Source organism: Vulpes lagopus, chromosome 5 (assembly GCF_018345385.1).
Source record: "Vulpes lagopus strain Blue_001 chromosome 5, ASM1834538v1, whole genome shotgun sequence".
Taxonomy (NCBI): Eukaryota; Metazoa; Chordata; class Mammalia; order Carnivora; family Canidae; genus Vulpes; species Vulpes lagopus.
In genome coordinates this window covers 29,772,598-29,793,721 of record NC_054828.1, presented here as the reverse complement: position 1 = coordinate 29,793,721, position 21,124 = coordinate 29,772,598, and the positions used below count along the sequence as shown (strand labels likewise).

At 39.3% G+C, this 21,124-nt stretch overlaps 1 protein-coding gene across 2 annotated transcripts in view; it reads left to right on the top strand.

The window, feature by feature from the left end:
• Nucleotides 1–21,124, top strand: part of THADA (THADA armadillo repeat containing) — a 329,797-nt gene that overhangs the window by 178,719 nt on the left and 129,954 nt on the right. For both annotated transcript variants that reach the window (XM_041754451.1, XM_041754452.1), the window contains one exon: nt 809–977. In XM_041754451.1, the coding sequence (XP_041610385.1) occupies nt 809–977 (169 nt within the window). The remainder of the gene's footprint in view (nt 1–808; nt 978–21,124) is intronic.

The following is a 21,124-nucleotide window of genomic DNA, read 5'->3' as shown; positions in this document are numbered from 1 at the left end:
GGTGTGAGTCAGCCTAGAGGGAAGGATTCAGTGACTTGAGGGTCTAGCTCTTACTCTTGACAATAAGTTTAAGATCATGTAGTCTGCCATTTGTGGCACTACCCAGTCTGGCCAGGCCCACTTCTCAGCCTGAAGTTCCACTGTTATTTCTGAAGCCTCTACTTCAGTCAGACACATCTACTTATACCTTGAGCATTTTTACCTTTACTCTATACCACTCTTTCTGGTTAAAAGAACTTCCTGGTTTCAGCCTTCTTAAAATCATGCTTGCTTTCCTGGATTCTATCCCTCTCGATACCACAACCTACAGTCTTATCCTCATGTAGCCAAAATTTGACAATCACTTGCTTATTATTTTTCCAGGACTGTCTTGTGCTTTTGCTCATCTTCTCAAATGAACTGCTCATCTTGCCATCCAGAGTGTAGGCTTCTCAAAGACCACAATGACTGTTTTATTTCTCATGGCACTTATCATTTGTTCATTTTGAGTACCCAGTGAACAGTTGTTTGATTGTTGAGGAGGAAGTTCTTTTTGCTACTACCTGTTATTCAATCATTCCCAAAGCCAATCTACATTTATCCCTGTGATAAAATCATAGATATTAATGAGACTTATATGAAAAGGAAAATCACCTGTAGAGCTAACACTAACACACATTGACAATCCTTGGAATAAGAACGAACTCCTATATCCTACCTCCTCCCAGCTCAGATGTCCCATCTGGAGCTAGAGAGAATATCAGCATATACAAAGGCATGGATATGGAAATGAGTATTGAATGGTCTTGTGGTTTTTATGTCTCCCCAGATGTGGTCGCTCACCTGTCTACCGTTCCCGTGAAATGGCAGCTCGTGCCTTGGTCCCATTTGTTATGGTAGATGAAATCCCCACTACCATCCGAACTCTGTTGGCCAAACTCCCAAACTGCACTGACCAGCATTTTCGGCAAAACCATATTCATGGGACGCTGCTCCAGGTAAATAAAGCTACTTTTTGTCAAACAGCACAAGATAAACTTTGGTTTCTCATATACTGTTAGCAGGCAAAGATTTGATACACAAGCTTTTTTTTTTTTTTTTTTAAGACTTTATATATTTATTCATGAGAGACACAGGGAGACAAAAAGAGACACAGGCAGCGGGAAAAGCAGGCTCCATGCAGGGAGCCCGATGTGGGTCTCGATCCTGGGTCTCCAGGATCACGCCCTGGGCTGAAGGCAGCACTAAACCACTGAGCCACCTGGGCTACCCGATACACAAGGTTTTAACTTTATCTGAAGAACTTTTTTCTGTTGCTGAAAAAAACAGGTATTTCCTGGGTAATGTTTTCATTACAAACAGGAGTACAGCGACACAGATCATCTTTTGCATTAAATCCTGTTTTATACATGCTTTCCATTTGGACTTACCTCTCTGAACCATTTATAGAGTTTTGTCTTTTCCATCAAGTGCCATTCTCTGTTAGGGGTGAAGTTGTGAGCATTCCTTGAAAGAGAAGTTAGCACAAGACACAGAAGCAGAGTTATACACATCAGGGAGAGTTTGCTCTGCAGTGCAACACCATAGTACATGGGAAGGTCTATCCCTACTTTTCTGTTTTCTCTGTGCTACAAAAGAGACTTTTTCTTTCTAACAAATACACAAGTATACTTACTGCTTCTAACTTAACATTTCCTCTAGAAATGACTAAAGTACAACAAATGAGCAAGAAATAGACTTACTGAAACTGTCTTTTTTTAAACCCTAATTATAAATGTGGGAACAGGTCTTAATGGTGAGATCTGTTCATGTGTCTGCTGGGGTCACTCATGGTGGGTCAGGATTGAGGGGAGTGGGATTTAAATATCAAATCATGTTTCTGGTTTGTGAGCAGAGTTGAAAGGTGGCCTTGAGATCTCAGTATATGCTATAAGCTTGAGGTCTACACTGCTGACATGAGAGGCAGTGTATATAGTGGTTATCAGTATAGGACTCTGGAGCCAGACTGTCTCGGTATCAATCTCAAATCTACTACTCGCTACCTGCACATCTGTGTCTTCATTTTTTGAAATTTTTTCATTTTATAGTATCACTAGCATACATTGTTCTGTCTTTGTTTTTGAGATAAGGGTAGTAGTAATGCATACCTGGTAGGGATTTTGTGAAGATTAAATGAATTAATGCATATGAAGTGCCAAGAATAGTACCTGATACATAATGTGATACATAGTTACTATTGTTGTTATCATAGTTTTAATGAGCTGGTACTATAATATAGAACACTAATATCTTTAGTAACTAATTCCCTCTAGGTGAGAATGAATGCAAAAGAGACCTTTCTTGCCTTCCTTCCTTGGTTGTTGTATATATTCAGCAAGTAGTTATTGAGTGCCTCTCCTACATACTGCTGTGTCCGTCAGAACAGTTCTTGCATTCAAGGAGTCAAAGATAAAAGATCTGAAAATGGGCAATCATGATGTAGCATGCTAAGTGCTAGAGGAACACATAGCAGAGCCACCTGATTGGTTTCGGGGAAGTCAAGGAGACCTTCCCAGAGAAAGTGACATCTAAGTAAAGAGCAGAAAAAGTTAACCAAAGCAGAGGAGGGAGGGAGAGTCCCCCATGCAAAGAGAACAGCATATAGCAAGGCTCAGGGTGGGTGGGAAGTTGACCTACCTAGGACCTGCAAGCTTCGGTGGGACCAAGTTCTAGGTTGGTTGGTCTCACACTGGTCTCAGGACCTCTTTAACTTCAGGAAAGTCATTGAGGATTCCTGAGAGATTGTCTGTCAATATTTAATTAGAAACTAAAAGAGAAAATCTTAAAACACAAGAACTCACAAGCACACATTCCATTAGTCATTATTAGAACAAGGACGTCATCACACACCTTGTAGCCCTGGCAAACTCTTCTGTGTGCTGTACAAGAAGGAGAGCAAAGGAGGGAAGGAGTGTCTTTGTGGCATCTTGAAAATAGGTTGATCTTGCAGATCTCCCAGAAAGACTGTGTGACCCCAGAGGCCCCAGAGCAGACCCTCTGGTCTGTATTGTATATGCTGCAGGTCTCTAGTGGTCTCTCTCTCTCTCTCTCTCTCTCTCTCCTCTTTTTTATTTTAAGATTTTATTTATTTATTTGACAGGGAGCACAACAGAGGGAACTGCAAAGGGAGAGAGAGAAGCAGGCTCCACACTGAGCAGAGAGCTTGATGGGGGCTTGATCCCAGGACCCAGGATTATGGGCTGCAGGCAGACACTTAACCAACTGAGCCATGCAGGTGCCCTTCTCTTGGTCTCCTTAGTGCAGACTCTTGAGCACTTGTCTCACTTGGTCCTCATTATTATCTCAGTGATGAAGAGATGGTTGGAGGGATAATTATCTTGCTTTTAAACGTGGGACCCTGAGGCCCATACAAGTTAGATGACTTGATTCTGTCAAACTCTGCTACTTTGAAGGGAAGGAGCTGGCAATGAGTAACGAAGGCTTTTCAAAGATGCCTAGATTCTGTATCTGAGTTAGAAGAGGGGCTCAGATGGTTGAGGGAGGAGGGGAGATCAGCCATCAGATCTTCTTTCCTGCAGATCCACTCTCGGCTGAATTTTTGTCAGAAGTAATGAGGTTGGAATTGCTTCTTTGGCTGTCTCACCACTTGTACAAATGGGCCTCCCAGCCTTGTTTCCCACACACAGCCACTAACAGATCTGGCTTGTGTCTCACCAGTCTGCCTGGTGACAGAGCACGGTCTTCTCTCTGTCTCTGGGCTGCCTTTAATATCCCATACTCACTTTTTCTGTTACCTAAAGTGTGAAACACCATGAAAGGTAAAAACCCTGTAACTTCAGGTTGGTTGCGGCTGTTGCTTTTATTCCTGATTGTTGGGAGATGAAGGGCTTGTTGAAAACAAAACAGCATGGGCATTGGGTGTTGAGTATCGTGTTCATGTTCGCCCAACCAATTGCTGTCTTTACCAAGATTGGTTTGTACCCTGGTTGACGAAAGGAAGTCAAAGGCATGTGCAAATCTATCTTTCGTGTCCATTCGGGTGTCTCATCTATGTTGTGATAGCTCGGTTTCACTCTGTTGTTCTTTGTGAGGAAAGCATGAGTTAAGATGGGGAGGGCTTTTTCTCATTCCTTTCTGCAGCTTATGGATTCCTTCACTACATAAAGCTACCTTTGAAATCCATAAAAAGCCTGTACCTGGAAAAGAGGTGTTAGGGATTGAAAGGTCTGAGAATCTCCATGGGACTTTCAGAACCAGCTAAGTAAATATAAAATCCTTTTTTTTTTTTTCAAAAGGAGGAAATCATTTTGTAATCAGAAAACAAATTCTTTCACAGAGCATTTACTTGAATTACACATTTCAGCTTCTTTGAACAATGTTTACATACATATAATCCAACCTCAGAGTCTTTCTATAAGATACCTTGAAAATGAGAAATATGCTGATCTCTGAATTTTCTAGAATGATGGAAGAAAGACTCAAATTATAGGACATGCATAAAAAGAAAACATGTGGGAATTGTTTCTTAATCATTTTAAAAACCAGAGGTTTCTAATTGCAATGCTGAGACGGATGGAAGTAACGCACATGAGAAAAGGTGAGATTATGCAGCCGGTTTGTAAGAGCCAGTGGTAAATGACATTAAATCTCCATAAAGGCTAGATAAGAGCCATGGACATTACCTCATTTGGGAACAACACTGGCTGGCAGGGCTACCCTGTCTTTTAAGTAGAATTAACCGTCTGTTTTTGTTGCCAAAATTCTTCATGTTGGGGCCTTAACATTATTACTAGGTTACTTATCACCCCCGAGAAATCATATTGGCATCCAAAAAGTTCTCTTGTGTTGAGGAAGCGTTTTGGCCAACAGTTATGAGGCAAGATTTATTCTGATTCTTGGGTACTTAACTCACATTTTGATGTTTCGTAAGGAAATAAATACCACTTGAAATAGAAACTTGAATTTTGAGTTTTTTCCATTTTCTATTTTGGTTCCTTTTCTCATGATATAAACATATAAGAGGTGGTCCCTGCTTTTTCTTTACTTAAGGAAGCTCTCTGTGAGTACAGTGGACAGTTGAGGCCATTCAGCTTCTGTTGAAGCAGTAAAGCTCCTTTTGCATTATGTGAACATTCTAGGCAAAAGTAAAATTCTTTTTTTCATCAGTCAATCCAAATAATACCTGCAGTTTTAAATATCCCTTTGCTGGTATTAAATTTTCTCAGTAATCTGTTGAACACCTTGTTTAATTCTCTTATTCCTCCACCTTTTCCCCTATGACCCAAATTTGGGCCTTGATTTTTGCACTTGGAGATTTCTGAGCCTCTTTTCTGGCTGTGGAGCTGAGTGGCAGGATTACACACTTGGGTTGACATGAAATATTAGCTGGGGATGGACCTCAAACAGCCTAGGCCCACGAATTTGGTGAGTTGCCAGAATATAAGTAAAATGAACACTTTGAGTATCTCCTGTATACTACATAAATTGCTTATGTGATTTCATTAATACTTTCAGCAATCGTACCGGGTGTTTGGAAAGTACTGCCTGACTGTGATGTGAATAACAACTTTTTATGCCTAGGGAAACCAAAGGAAGAAGCCATCTTCACTCTGTTTTTAGTTTGTCAGTCCTGAAAATCTGATTTGATCCTGGAAACAAAGCAAATCCATCATTATTGTAAAGACAGAGGGATAAAGGAGGTCAGTGAAGCCCTAAGAGGCTACAACTGGTAAAAGACTTTAGTATAGTTGGCACACAATGTTACATTAGTCTCAGGATATAACAGTGATTCACCAACTCTATACATTAACCTAAGAATACAGGATCCTCCATTGGGACCTAGGTTATAGCCAGGTGCAAAGTTGCCATGCCTTCTGTCATCCTTAAGGGTGTGACAAAACCTCTCAAACATAAACACCCACAGGAATTGTGGGTTCTAGGCATGAGAACTGCTGGGAACGTGAAAAAGAGGTCAAGACTGAACTCAGTTTCACACTCAACAGAGTTCTTACCCAGTTCTAGGTACAGATGAAGACAGGAGTTGCCTTTAAGGCTCTTACCTCCCAGTGTGGAGGGCTATGAGTTAGTAGCCAGGTGAGCCAGCCGAACCCTTGGGGACCAGGGAGCATATGAATAACAGAAATGAGGATGAGGCAAAAGATAAAGCTGCCAGATAGGGCATCAGGCATGAAAGGAAACTGAGACTAAGATAACATTCTGCTTTAGTCTAGAACACTCTGTGTCAGGCCTAGAGTTAGGATCTTTCTGGGGGTGGGAACAGCTGTGCTGGGCTGGGCAGGACAGCAGGAGGACAAAAATAGAGACAGATCTTGGCATTACCTTTGTGGAAAAGAAAAACAGAAAACCAGGAAAGAAGTAAAGGTAGGTCAATTCAGCCGGCTACTTTTCTGAAGGAAAAATTTACTGAAGTTTAGGCAACAGGGTAAGACCAACTATCCTTAGCTCTCTGCTGCAAATAGAAGTAGTGGAAACAAAAAGAAAATCTCTGATTGAGGTAGTCTTACGTATAAATTCTGTCGGCATCTTCTAAATACAAGGAAGTGAATGTTTTTAGAAACAGTGTATTTTTTACTAAGTAAAAAAGTTACACCAAAACTTAAAATTAAGTTTAAAAGAATGATCAATTCCATCTTTCAAAAATAGGACCACATAAGACAGCACCTTATGCTTGAAAAATTGTATCCTTTTTATATTTCTTAAAAGTACAAAATTGTGAAACATAAAGTAGAATGATCAAGCTGCCCAGAAATAGAACATTGCTTGCTAGATTCCATTTGGTGACTTAAGGTTGGCCTATCTCCACTGTTTATTTTATACATAGAAAATAAAATTTCAGAATGGAAAGTAAAAACAAAAGCATGAAATTATGCTGATGTTGTAAGTTATAAATGGATTGCTGGTCAGTGTGCTTTTTTTCTGGAGTGAGTCATAAAGAAAATGCTCGCTCTGGTCACTCGTGGCCAGATTCATTCTTTCTTTCCGAGGATTGGTGTTGGTGTGAAAGGAGAAAAATCTAGGTTGCTAGGAAGTTCTCCAGTCCAAGAAGGGCCAAGGCAGAGGTTCTCCATTGGTGTGCTTGCAAACGTGCCAAGTATTTATTGATTCCTTCAGCTCTCAGTGAGTCTGAGTGGGGCCTAGCAGGGCTTGAGGCTCTAGGCAGTCACCTGCAGCTGGGAGCAGCAGCATCTGTTTGTCCCAGAGTGCCAAAGAAAGATTATTTTCTGTGTGTGCCCTGACGTGAAAAGGATTGGGAAGCACTTTAATCTGAAAAAAAAAAAAAAAAAAATTAAAGAACTAAACCTTGTTAAATCTTACCTTTTGGCAATATATTCCTTTTTGGATATAAGCCCAGAAAAGTCATTTTTAATTAAAATGCTACTTCTGAAGATGAATTAATCCTTTCCTTATAAATATCGAAAGGCTTTTATTTGGCATGTGTTACTTAGGGAGCTTTCTCTGGGTATAGGAGACAGTATTTAGCTGCCAGCTCTGGAGCATTGACTGTAGTGCATTGTCATTGTCGCCAGCCAAAAGTGCTACTGCTGTTTTATAGTGGTCTGAACTCATAGCATGTAGAACTTATAGATTTATCAGAATATGTATCCCCAGGCTTTTATTGCTCTTTGAGATTACAGTAGGAGAAGTAATGATGAAAAGAATACACACACACACACACACACACACACACACCAGTTGCTGAGTCCATATGTAGAGTGTGTGTGTGTGTGTGTGTGTGTGTGTGTGTTGAGTGCCTGTGGAGGCTCTTCCTGGTGATGGGTATTATTCCCATTGTACTGATGAGAAAACTGAGAACTGAGGGTAGGAAGGGTTATGAGATCTGGCTAAAGTTATGCAGGGATAAATTAGCAAAAGCAGAGCTGGGAATCAAAGCTTTCAAGCTTGTATAGTTAACTGCCATGCCATACCACTTCTCTGGATGAGGGAAAGAACATTCTGAGGTTAGAGTGACTCTCTCTGAGGCCTTCGAGGTGTGGAGTGAAATGAAAATTGACATTGTCTACTTATTTGTGCATTCTATTGATTACCAACTGCATGCCAGACACTGTTGTAGATACTTGGAATCCATCAGAGAACAAAGGAGACAGGGACACCTAGGTGGCTCAGTGGTTGAGCAGCTGCCTTTGGCCCAGGATGTGCTCCCGGGATCCGGGATCGAGTCCCACTCTCCTTGCGGAGAGTCTGCTTCTCCCTCTGCCTGTGTCTCTGCCTGTCTCTCTGTATATCTCTCATGAATAAATAAATAAAATCTTAAAAAACAAAAAAAGAACAAAGGAGACAGATCCTTGCTCACAGAGATCACTCACTGCTCTCACAGACCTAACATTCAAGAGGCAGGGAGCCGGACAAGAGTAAATGATACTATAAAAGAATCTGTTCTAATTTATTATAATAAATTACATCATTTATTAGAAGGTAATAATTTCTGTGGACAAAAAGAATAGGCAGAGTAGGATAAGGTGAATCAGGAGTTGGTTAGAGAGGAGGACAGATGGCAGTATTCAATGAAGTCTTAGAAGAGTCATTGTTGAAAAGATAACATTTGAGCAAATCGCATTAAGAGATGAGGGAAAACATAAACCTTTTTTTTAAATAAAACATAAACCTCTAAAAAAAATAAAAATAAAAATAAACCTCTTTTCTCTTGAAGTTGGGTTTGTTACACATGCCTGTACATTCAAGGTTACTTTTAACTATAAAGAAGTGCTAACAGAGTAAGCAGTGAGTAGTAAGTAAACAAGGCTAGGAGGGATACTTTTACTTGAGAAATTGGAATGCTCTGTAAAGACCCGGTGCTATCCATGCAGATTACTGGGGACTATATGAAGTCATTTCCCTGAACAAGCAAGTCAGTCTGTCTTAGTTCCCTTGAGCTTAGATAAGGAAGAAAGTATCTAATCATATCTCCTGTCTTCTAGGATAATCTTTCCTTTAACCCTTTGCACATGGGCCTTAGACACACAGAGTTAATACAGAGAATGTTTACGTACCCTTTTATTTAGCAAATACTTACTGAATGATAATTGAGTACATCATACTATGCCAGGTGCCATGGAAGATACAAAGAAAATATATAGCATGTTCTCTGCCCTCAAGAGGCTATGAGCTGCTGTGGAGAACAAGCCATCCACACCACAAACAGCCACCCAGAAATATGTGTGCTGTGGGCCAGACAAGTGGCTGAAAACACACACCTGAGAGGAGAGCTCAGAGAAAGCTTTGTAAGGGCATTGGGTCTTGGGATGAGCCTTTAAACAATTTTCTGTCGTTGACATAGGGACTGTGAGCCAAGGCTCGGAAGGGGGTGTGCAAAAGGTGTTTGTGGCAGACAGTGGGTAAGCCCATCAGGTATTGGAGTGTGTCGGAGAGGTGGACTGTGTGATGGAAAGGTGGGCACAGATCACCATTGGAGAGACCACAAATGCCAGGCCAAGCCATTTGCACTGTATAGGCCCGCAGCCTTCAAAGTGAGGTGTGCAAGACACTAATGTGTGTGGAAGAATAGGTTGGTGTGTTGTCTGTCACATCCTTTTGACTACTATTTTATATCGGATGTATAATAATGTCCGTTATCAACAGAGTAGTATATAATTTCTAAATAAATAAGTGTATAAAAGCTGTCAGCCTGTGCTCAAAGAGGTTATTCCACAGAAGTAGGAGCATTGCCTCTGGAGCCAACTTGTCTCCACGTAGACCCTAGCTCCACTGCTTGCTAGCCATGTTATTTTGGGTGAGTTGATTGCTGTGCTTCACCACTTCCTCAGTAAATGGGAAAATACCACTGTCTCACAGATTGATTGGTCGCGAGGGTTAAAGGAATTAATACATGAGCGGTGCTGGTCACGGTCTCTGGCATGCAGGAGACAGGCCATGAACATTGGTTGTTACCATTCCTACATGGTGCCACCACTACCCTCACAACCAGCCCCAAAGGGGATTTAGGATCCCCAAATGCAAAGACCACTGCTGTTGATGGCGAGTGAAAGATTTGGCACTCGGGGAGGCTGTGTTCTAGAACAATGGATGTAGTATTGAAATAATGCTGTTAACAATGCGAGGATTTCTGTTGATATGTGAGTGTGTGCTTAGGACAGAAATAAGTCGATTTTCAGCAGCCTTGACGGAACATGTTAGCTTGCTCCACAGAAAGGTTCCTTTGGTCAGTCAATGCTCTCTACCTTCCTGTAGATCATATTAAAGGTTGTAAGAGCTAAGATTAGTTCTGATTTTTAAGGGTCGAGTTCCTGCCTTGAGTTGTTATTCACTGCACCTGTTTTGTTTAGAATTACAGCCCCACCCTCAGACCCCATCACAAACCTGATGAGTCAGGAAAGGAACACCGTCACACTGTCTCCAGACAAAGGAGGCTTTCATCACTCACGGGGGAAATTTGAAGTTCAGAAAGTGAAAGGGGGATATAGGATCCTCGTAGATAGATTCATCTAGCACTTTTCTGAGTTCATTTTTCATCTTGGAAGACACGCTTTCCATCCCGCCTAGCATTATTGTTTGGGACTTCTTATGACCAAAGATAATTCTGAACGTGCTTTAAAAACACAATACAACAAAACATCACCTTGTGGGCACACTAGCAGGCTTCTATTGTTTCCCAGAATTCCTATAAAATATCTGATGGTATGTGGTCCCGTTATGTGATGCGATTTGCTTGGTGGGTCTTCATCCTATGAAAATAACATTGTTGTCTGCTTTCAGCTGTGCCAATCAAACAGCAACAGGGCTGTTTAGGGCTTTTGTTGGGGAAGCATTTTTGAGATTGCAGAGCATATGTACTTGTTGCATTGCCCTGGGATTGATTTAGAGCACCCAATATATTTCAGTTACTGAGGACCAACTTGGCTGTTTAAAAGCACTGCGGTTGAGTATAGCCAGACAATTTGGCAGCTACCCCAGAGGGCTGAAGTAAAATCAGCTCATGGGCCTAAAGGAAAGTATAAATAAGTAATAAAATTCCTTCTATTTTAAGCCATATTATTGTTCATGACATTCTTCTATTTCTCAGTGCTGTGTACCTCCATCCCCTCTACCCTGTCCTTCTGTGTCAGGTTTCTCAACATCAGCTGGTGACTCTTTCTCATGTGGACTCTGCTGTGCATTATGATATGTTTGGTAGTAGATTGCCTGTAGTACCCACCCTCCCAGCTGTGATAGCAAAAATGTCTGCAAACATTTCCATCTGGTCCCTGGAGGGGGCAAAATCGCACCCATGGCTGAGAACCTTTTCTACAGGGCACCAATGGATTTTCACTGTCATCCTGTGTGGATAAGGTGTGCTGTGGTTCTTTTAAATACTGATGGCCATGGAAGAAACCATTACTGACCCATGAACAAATTATTGGCCCAACAGACTACAATGAGCTGTGCATGAAATAAGAGAAGAGGAGGGGCAATACAAAATTCAGGCTAGAAATCCCTAAGGAAGCACTTTTCTCCTCTCAGCCTCTCTCTTTCTCTCTCTCTCTGCCAGAAAAGTGCTATGAACATGTAAGCCAACTCTCTTTCAAAATCCTAGCTTTATATCGTTTGCTTTGTGTCCCTGTCCCAACCTGCCTCTGATCTGCTTGCATAACGTATAGTTGACATTTATTTCTGCCCTCCCCAGACTCAGGGAGCATAATAAAACTCTAGGTTCTATTTATCTCTGGGAGCTTAGGAAAATAACACATAATTAAAATTTTCTTACTTCTGTTTTTTGAAGTGCTAGTGTATTTTTATTACTGAGTACACTTGCTGTCTATTTCATTGAGCCTCTCTTGGGCTGGAGGCAACAAGCTGTGTGGAAAGATCTTCCCTAAGAACAGAAGTTCTGCTGAAAACTTAACCTGGAACATCAAAATTTTATTTTTGAGTTAAACATAAAGCTTTCTTCAGATCCCCAGATTCAAACTTCAGGAAAGGAAAACTGGAGGATAAATCTAGATGAGGGTGCTAAACTACATAGTGATTATATTCATTTTATTTTCAAAAAGCTCTTAAAAATTGTGTCTCAGATATATAAATATCTAGAAAGCCTGTAGTAAATTTGTGGCTTCACTCTCAGACATGTTACAATATATTTAAAAATGAGAATTTTAAAAGCACATCCTTAATACCTCTTTTAGAAATTGTCAGATAATCCTTATGTGTGCTTCTTTGTCTAAAAAGATAGCTACAGGGGCACCAAGGTGACTCAGTTGGTTAAGCATCCAACTCTTGATTTCAGCTCAGGTCATAATCTCGGGGTTGTAAGATTGAGCCCTGTGTCAGGCTCTGAGCTGGGCATGAAGCCTGCTTAAGTAAGATTGTCTCTCTCTCTCTATGCCCCCCAGACCTCTCTCTCCCTCTCTAAAAACAACAACAATAACAAAAAGGATAGCTACAGATATTAAAATGAAGCCTTACTTTCTGTTTTTATTAAAGGCAATGGCTGAAAAAATAAGCAAATTAAATCCTAATCAAATTTCTCTTTTTACTGTCAATAACAAGAACTTTCTGTGCCTTCTCTTCACATCAAGAGAATGTGAATGTTTTGGTAAATCTATTCCAAGTTTTGCACAGTTAATTTACCCATCACCCTATTAAGTTAATTATACATCTTGATATCAAAATATAAAGAATTTGTAAGAATACAGAACCAAGCTCATAATACTCCTTAGAGCAAACATATGAGCAGTGGTATTTTTTCCCCATTTAATTAAGGAAATCCATTCATGTAGACCACTGTTGAATTCCTATTTCTTATGAAATATACATTCACTGACAGCATCTCTCATATGTCTTGTGATTTTGCAAAAATACCTTTGAATAATGAATTCCGCCAGTTATCCACAGTTTTTCCTGCCTACATTGGTAAGAAGAAAAAGTTAGTCCACCTCTTATATACATACCTTTTTTCAGCTATATTAAGATACAGTTGACATATAGCATTGTATAAGTTTGTGTACAATGTAGTAGTTTGATACACATATATATTGCAAAATAATTATACCACATTAAGGTTGGTTAGCATATCCATCACCTCACATAGTTACAATTTTGTTTTTGTGGTGAGAACTTTTAAGATCTGTTTTCCTAGCAACTTTTAAATACATGGTACATTATTGTTAACTATAGTCACCATGCTCTTATATGACATCTCCAGACCATATTTGTATTATAACTGGAAATTTGCACACTTTGACCACCTTTACCTGTTCCCCTCTGCCCTGCAACCACTACTCTGCTCTCTTTCTGTATGTCTTTTTATTTTTTTTGCATTTCTTTTTTTAGATTCCACATGTAAGTGAGGTGTTACAGTATTTGCCTTTCCCTGCCTAAATTATCTTTAAAAAGTAATCTTAGCTTAATGCCCTCAAGGTCCATCCATGTTGTTGGAAATGGCAGAGTTTCCTTCTTTTTTTGTGGCTGAGTAATAATCATGTGTGTGTGTGTGTGTATGTGGCACATTTTCTTCATCCGTCCATCCATCCATCCATCCATCAGTGGACACTTATGTTATTTCCATGTCTGGGCTGTTGTAAAGAATGCTGCAGTGAACACTAGAGTGCAGATATGTCTTCGAAATACTGACTTCATTTCCTTCAGATATATTCCCAGAAATGAAATTTCTAGATCATATGCTAGTTCTATTTTTAATGTTTATGTTATTAAGTAATCTCTACCCCCACCATGGGGCTTGAACTCACAACGCTGAGATCAAGAGGTGCACACTCTACTGACTGAGCCAGTCAGGTGCCCCTTATTTTTAATTTTTTGAAGAACTTCCGTAGTGTTTTCCATAGTGACTGCACCAATTTTTATTCCTACCAATAGTGCACAGGGGTTCCCATTTCTTCACATTCTCATCAGCCATTTGTCATCTTTTTGGTAACAACCATTCCAACAGGTGTGAAGATCATATCTCATCTTTTGATTTGCATGTCCTTAATGATTAGTGATGTTGAACACCTTTTCATGTACCTGTTGGTCATTTCAATGTCTTCTTTGGAGAAAATGTCTCCTGAGGTCTTTTGCCCTTTTTCAGTTGGGTTGTTTTGCTATTGAATTGTATGAGTTCCTTATATATATTTGGATATTAACTCCTACTCAGATATATAGTTTGCAAATATTTTCTTCCATTCCATTTTGTTAATTGTATCTTTTGCTGTGCAGAGCTTTTTAATTTGATGTAGTCCCACTGGTTTATTTTTCCTTTGGTTGCTTATGCTTTTGTCATATCCATAAAACATTGCCAAGACCAATGTCAAGGAGCTTATTCTTTGTGTTTTCTGCCAGGAACTTTATGGTTTCAGGTGTTATGTTTAAGCCTTTAATACATCTTGAGTTAATTTTTGTGAGTGGTATAAAATAGAGGTCCATCTTCATCCTTTTGCATGTTAAAATTTAGTTTTGACACCACCATTTATTGAATAAAACCTCTTTTCTCTCTTGAATACTCTTGGCTTCCTTCTCAAATAATAGCTGACCCATATGCATGGGGTTTATTTATGGGCTCTTGAGTCTGTTCAGATGGTCTATGTGTATATTTTTATATTAGTACCATACTGTTTTAATTACTATAGCTTTGTAATATGGTTTGTATCGATCTATCCCTCTATCTATCTGAGAGAGAGACAACAAGAGAAGGGAGGGTCAGAAGGAGAAGCAGACTCTGGGATCATGACCTGAGCTGAAGGCAGAAGCCTAACTGACTGAGCCACCCAGGTGTCCCTGTAATATAATTTTAAATCAGGAAGTGTGATACCTACAGCTTTGCTCTTCCTTTTCAGGATTGCTTTGGCTATTAGGGATTTTTCATGGCTCCATAAAAATTTTAGAATTATTTTTTCTATTTCTGTTAAAAAAAAAAAGGACCATTAGAATTTTGAGGGATTGTGTTGAATCTATAGATGGCTTTGGGCTTTTAACAATATTAATTAATTAATGACTTCTAACGGTATTAATTCTTACAGTCTATGAATACAGGCTATGTTTCCATCTATTTGTGTCATCTTCAATTTCTTTCATCAGTGCCTTATGATTTTCAGTGTACAGACCTTTCATCTTCTTAAAGTTTATTAAGTAGTTTATTGGCTTTGATGTTACTGTAAATAGGGTCATTTTCTTATTTCTTTTTCAGATAATTCACTGTTAGTGGGTAGAAATGCAACCAGTTTTTGTGTGTTGATTTTGTATCTTGAAACTTTACTGGATTTATTTAAGTTCAAATAGTTGTTTGGCAAATCTTTAGAATTGCCTGTATATAAGATCATGTCATCTGCAAATAGAGACAATTTTACTTCTTTTCCAATTCAAATGCCTTTTATTTCTTTTTCTTGACTAATTGCTCTAACTAGGACTTATAGTACTAGGTTGAATAGGAGAGGTGAGTTTTATCTTAATCTTAAAGGAAAAATTTGCAGCCTTTTACTTTGAGTGTGATGTTAGCTAAGGGCTTGTCATATATGGGCTTTTTATGTTGACATATATTCATTCTATATACAGTTTTTTGAGAGTTTTTTATTATGAATGGTTATTGAATTTTGTCAAATGTTTTTTCTGCATCTGTCAAGATGATCATATGATTTTTATCTTCCATCCTATTAGTGTGATGTATCATATTGACGATTTGCATATGTTGAGCCATCCTCGCATCTCAGGAACGAATCCCACTTGATTATGGTATAAATCTTCTTAATGTGCTGTTGAATTTGTCCTCTTAGTATTTTGTTGAGTAGTTTTACATCTCTATCAGGGATGTTGGCCTGTAGTTTTCATGTAGTGTTCCTATCTGGCTTTGATATTGGGATAATGCTAGCCTTGTAATGAGTTTGGGAGTGTTTCCTCCTCTTCAATTTTAGGAGAAGTTTGGGAAGGATTGGCATTAATTCTTTTTTAAATGTTTGGTAGAATTCACCATTGAATCTACCTGTCCTGGATTTTTCTTTTTTGGGAGATTTTTGATTACTTACTCAATTTCCTTACTCATTATTGGTCTGTTCAGATTTTCTGGTTCCTAATTCAGTCTTGGTGGGTTTCTAGGCATGTTTCTAGGAATTTACCCATTTTTTCTAGGTTGTCCAATTTGTTGCCATATAGTTAGTTGTTCATATAATTGCCTTTCTTATTTCTTTGTTTTGCTTATTCCTGTGCTCCACTAGACCCTTAGATGATATAATGCATTTATTCAACAAGATCATGTATGCATCCATCTCCTAGAAGAATGCTGACCCTTCTGACTCCCTGGCTACCCTGAATCCCTTCCTCCATGTCCCACACTCGAACCTTTGTTCTTAGATTATTAGGTTTAGTCTTTGCTCTTGTGCTTCATTTGTCTTTCTTTCCAAATTAATAGTTCTGCTTAATGTAATAGTTGTTAAGAGAAAAAGTTCTGGAGTTCAAACTATCTGGGTTCCTAGTTCCTTTGACAGCTTAGATTTCTTAGCCTTTGTTTTCTCTTCTGTAAAATGGAGAAACAAATATTTGGAGCGGGGGGAGTAGTTGTAAAAACTAAAAGTGAGATAAAATGGAGTGACTCTAATGGCCAGATCTTCTGGCTCCAGGAGAGAGCAGGGAAGAATTTTTTTAGGGCAAGAAAAGGGGGTCTTCTGAAACTATTCTAAAGCCTCCCTCGCTCATAGCCTCAGTGTGCAGATGAGTTCTGGGATCTCTCTTGAATACAGTCTGCTGCTGGGGATTCATAGCAAGTCTAAATCTCCATGTGGTTTTTTGTTGTTGTTTTAGCTAAATGAAGTAGACTATTGTCTTACTCCTTTATTTTCCACTTTTTTTCTTTATTAATGAAGGGGATACATGTTATATACTTGAATTAATGGCACTCTGGAGGAATTGTTAGGTATATACAGGTATCAGATTTTAATTTGTACCCATGTTCATAACTGAATAGGTAATCCTCTATTTTCTTTAGGATCTTGGTCAGTCTCCTATTTGAAATGTCTTTTTAATCTTGATAAATAGACTTCCTGGTAACGGGAGTATCTTTCATTAACTTTCTGAGAATTACATTTCCAAAAAAGATCCAAAGTTGTTTAGTTATTTTTTATATCAAATGGATTTAATGGTTTTTTTTTAAATTGTGACTTTGAAGAATTTATAAGTGCCAGAAAATTCCATCACCTTTGTTAATCTTCAAAGAAATCAGTATAATTAACACCTTCAATGTTAATTTCCCTTTTCACTACTTAAGCCTTTAAAATGTATCTTTATTTCATGTAGATGGTTAAGACAGGTTTTATTATTGTAATTTTAAGTCAGTTTATAGCAAAAAGACCTTATGTCTTTCCTTTCTTCTATGACAGTATATATAGTAATTTTTATATCTAACACATTGTTTCTGAAATGTAGTTGCTCGTTTTATAATTGATTTTTTTTCAAGTATGTAAGATACTAGTCCAGTTAGCAACCTTTTCTTTTCATACTGAAAAGCAATATTCATTGATCACTGATCAGTCTATTTGAGAGAAAATTTAGCCATCATTTTCAGATGTGTGCTCAGAGAACAGAGAAACAATAATTTGTTTTAAAATTTATGTTTGAACATATGTTCATGTGCGTGTGAGTCTGTGTGTGTGTGTGTGTGTGTACATTCAGAATTAAGGTGCTAGAAATTCAAGTCCATGTTCTTCAAAGGAAACCCGATAGTGAATTACAGATGTCATATAATCCATGGCCACTGACTCAAAAGGTACCAGGTGGTAGATTTCTGAAGAAAATCAGTACTAGAGCTCTTCACTGTATAATTTTAGTAGTGGTGAGGCTCTTGCTCATGCACCTCATTCCTCCTTCCAGACTCCAGGGCCTCAGTAGAGAAAGAAGGAGGACCATATTGTTTTGCAAATGTGTCTTTAAGACTCCCTTCATCTGTTTGGAATGAATGTATGATTTACTTTGTTAATGTCCCTTTGGCCTAGCTTTTCCTTCTTTGGTTTCTCTAATGTTTACTCTTTCTCCCTCCTGCAGGAGGGCACAGAGTGAATAGAGATGCACAGTTCCCAGGTGTCTGTCGATTTCAGAAGGTAAATCTCAGCTATCACTGCATCAGTCACAAGTCTAGTCATTTTTAAATTCATACAGAGAAGGGAGAGGTGGCCTCGTGTGTGTGTGTGTGTGTGTGTGTGTGTGTGTGTGTGTGTGTGTGTGTGTACAATGGTGGTGGAGGTCTAAACATACCTATAATTTAGTTTAAAACAAAAACAAAAAGGATACCAAAAAGTCCACCTCAGAGGTCGTGTTCAAATGAATATTTTTCACTATTTTGGCATAGATTTGAGTACTGAAACATTTTCGTTTTACTTTTCCATCCCTGGTTGAACTTTCAAAAGTGGAACAGGTTGCTGTGGAGTGTAGTGAGCACTCATTCCCAGAGGAGGCCAAGCCCAGTCTAGAGAGCCTTGTTGTTCAAGTGTAGTGCCAGACGGGCAGCACTGGCATTGCTACACCAGACCTTCCGAATCAGAATCTGTGTTATCGGGAGATCCCCACTTAAACTCATATGCTCATTAAAGTTTTAAGAAGTATTAGTTCAAATAAGGGTTTTCTAGGATTTTATAGTGGGCCTATAACCCAAAGTTGTAAAATAAATATCCATAACTGATACAAATAAACAAATGGAGGAGAAGAGACAAATCTCCCTCCTATTCAGAATTCCAGATAATTTTATGGAGCTTCTCTCCCCACAACCCTGACTCCAGAAAGTGAGGCTTAACTTCCCTTCCCTCAATCCTTGAGTGTGGGCTACACGTGGTGACTTGCTTCCACAGACTCTGGAAAGAAGGAGGTGAGGAAAAGAACTCCACAGTGGAGAAATCTAGCAAATAGCACAGTGGAGAAATCTAGCAAATAGCACCTTAAGCACCTTAAGTTAGATCAAGTCTAACTTTAACAGTGATAAGTCATGGTGATTGCTTGTAATGTGCCCTTGTTACAATGTGATGAGAATGGCATGTCACCTCTGTGGCCTTCCTCCCAAGAACCTGTGATCCTAGTCTAATCCAGAACCAAAAAACTAAAAAAAAAACAAAAACAAATTGAGGGACTTTTTATAAAATATCTGATCAGTACTCCTCAAAACTGTTAAGATCATCAAAAACAAGGACAAATTCTGAGAAGCTGCTACAGACCAGAGGAGCCTGAGGAGATAGGATAACTAAATGTAATGTGGTAACCTAGATGGGATCCTGAGACAAAAAAAAAAAAAAAAAAAAAAAAGCCATTAGCTGAAAACTAATGAAATCTGGGACCCCCTGGGTAGCTCAGTCAGTTAAGCATCTGCCTTCAGCTCAGACCATGATACCAGGGTCCTGGGACTGAACCTGGTGTCAGGCTCCCTGCTCAGTGGGAGCCTGCTTCTCCCTCTCCCTCTGCTTGCCACTCCTCCTGCTTATGTGCTCTTGCTCTCTCTCTGTGTGTCAAACAAATAAATAAAATCTTAAAAAAAGAAAACTGGTGAAATCTGAAGAAAGTATGTGTTTAGTTAATAGTAATATACCACTTACTACTGTAGTTGTGACACATGTACCATAGTAATGTAAGATGGTAACAGTGGGGGAATTGGGTGAGGGATGGGCAGGAATTTTGTTCCATCTAAAACTCACTGTAATATACCCACTTTCTAGTCCTCTCACTTGGAAGAACAGCTTTTCTCATAGAGTGTAGTGATGAGAAGGGAGCTGTGTGCATCCAGATTGCCAGAGCCTCTGTGCTGGATGTCAGTAATTATAGACATCAGACTTCATTTGAGTGTGGTACTTGGGCCTTGGTCAGAGTCCTCGCTCTTGACGCCAAGCAGGTGCTGTTTATTTTGCTTCTAAGAGAGCTAGAATTAGGCTTCATTCATTTAACATGTGGTCTTCAGTAACTGAGATTGAATGTTTAGAGTATGGATCTTTGTCATTGACTGAGGGTATCCTAGTAAATCCCTAACACTAAATTCATTTTGGGGAAAGGGACATTAATTCTGTGTGTATTCAGCTTTAGAATCATAAACAACTTTGAAAATGACTTGAGCCAACTGGAGACCGTTTTTGAAGATGAGGTGGTTTTCATTAAAAAAAAAAAAAAAAGTTGGCTCAACTATCTCAACTGCATGTAGAAAACAAACCATCATCAAAAGAGTCTTTTTAAAAATTGGGGGAGGCCTTCAAGAGTGTACGCAGCAGTGTCTGTGTACCTGACAGTCCACACAGAAGGCCTGCACTCCCCGAACTGTATCTTTACACACCAAGTAAAGCAGAAGAGAGCACTGCTGGTTATGTGTAGAATCCACAGGGAGGACAGAGAGAAGGGCTGTTCTGTTTTCTGCAAGTACAACTTTAACTCTGCTGTAAATATTGGCTCTGGGAGTTTCACAACGTTGAGCCAGCATCAGGGGCCCTTTTTAGACTAAAATGGCTTGCAGTTGGGTGGTGTTTCTCATGTTGGGTTGTGAACACTGACACCGATTTCACAGAACTCTTGCAAAATGCTTTTGCTTGCTTGTGCTTTGTCTTATCCCTGTTCTTGGAGACCTTCCTGGCACAGGCCCTGTGCCGATTTTCCCCTGCTGTCTTACTGCCGTCAGCAGTTCTGTAACAGGATTAAAGGGATACCTCAATTCCCAAAAATAGACAGAAGTTCAAGAGGTTTATTGCCCAGCAGAGGGAAGTCAAAATAACCAGCGTTATATTCTTTTGGCATACAGATTTCCAGTTTCCCACATTGGGACCTGGTACATACAAAATTAAAACAGTTACAAAATTTTCCTCAGTGTCAAATTATGTTGATGCTTACTCTAGCTTCACTTTAACTCTCTTCTTTATCGGAAAGAATGAACTGTAACAGTGGATTCACCTTGGATGTCTTCCATGACTGAAATGCCAGGTGACTGTGAAAGAGTATAAATAAGACACAGACCCCAGTGTGCTTACCATCTTAAAACTAAAAAGTATAAAGAGAAGATACTGTGTTTTTTTTATAGTCACTTCATTCCTAGATGGTATGTACAGTTGTAATCATGTGCTTTTTTTTTTTTTTTTAAAGTAGGCTCCACACCCAGCATACAGCCCAACGTGGGGCTTGAACTCACGACACTGAGATCAAGGCCTGAGCTGAGATCAAGAGTCAGGTGCTTAAT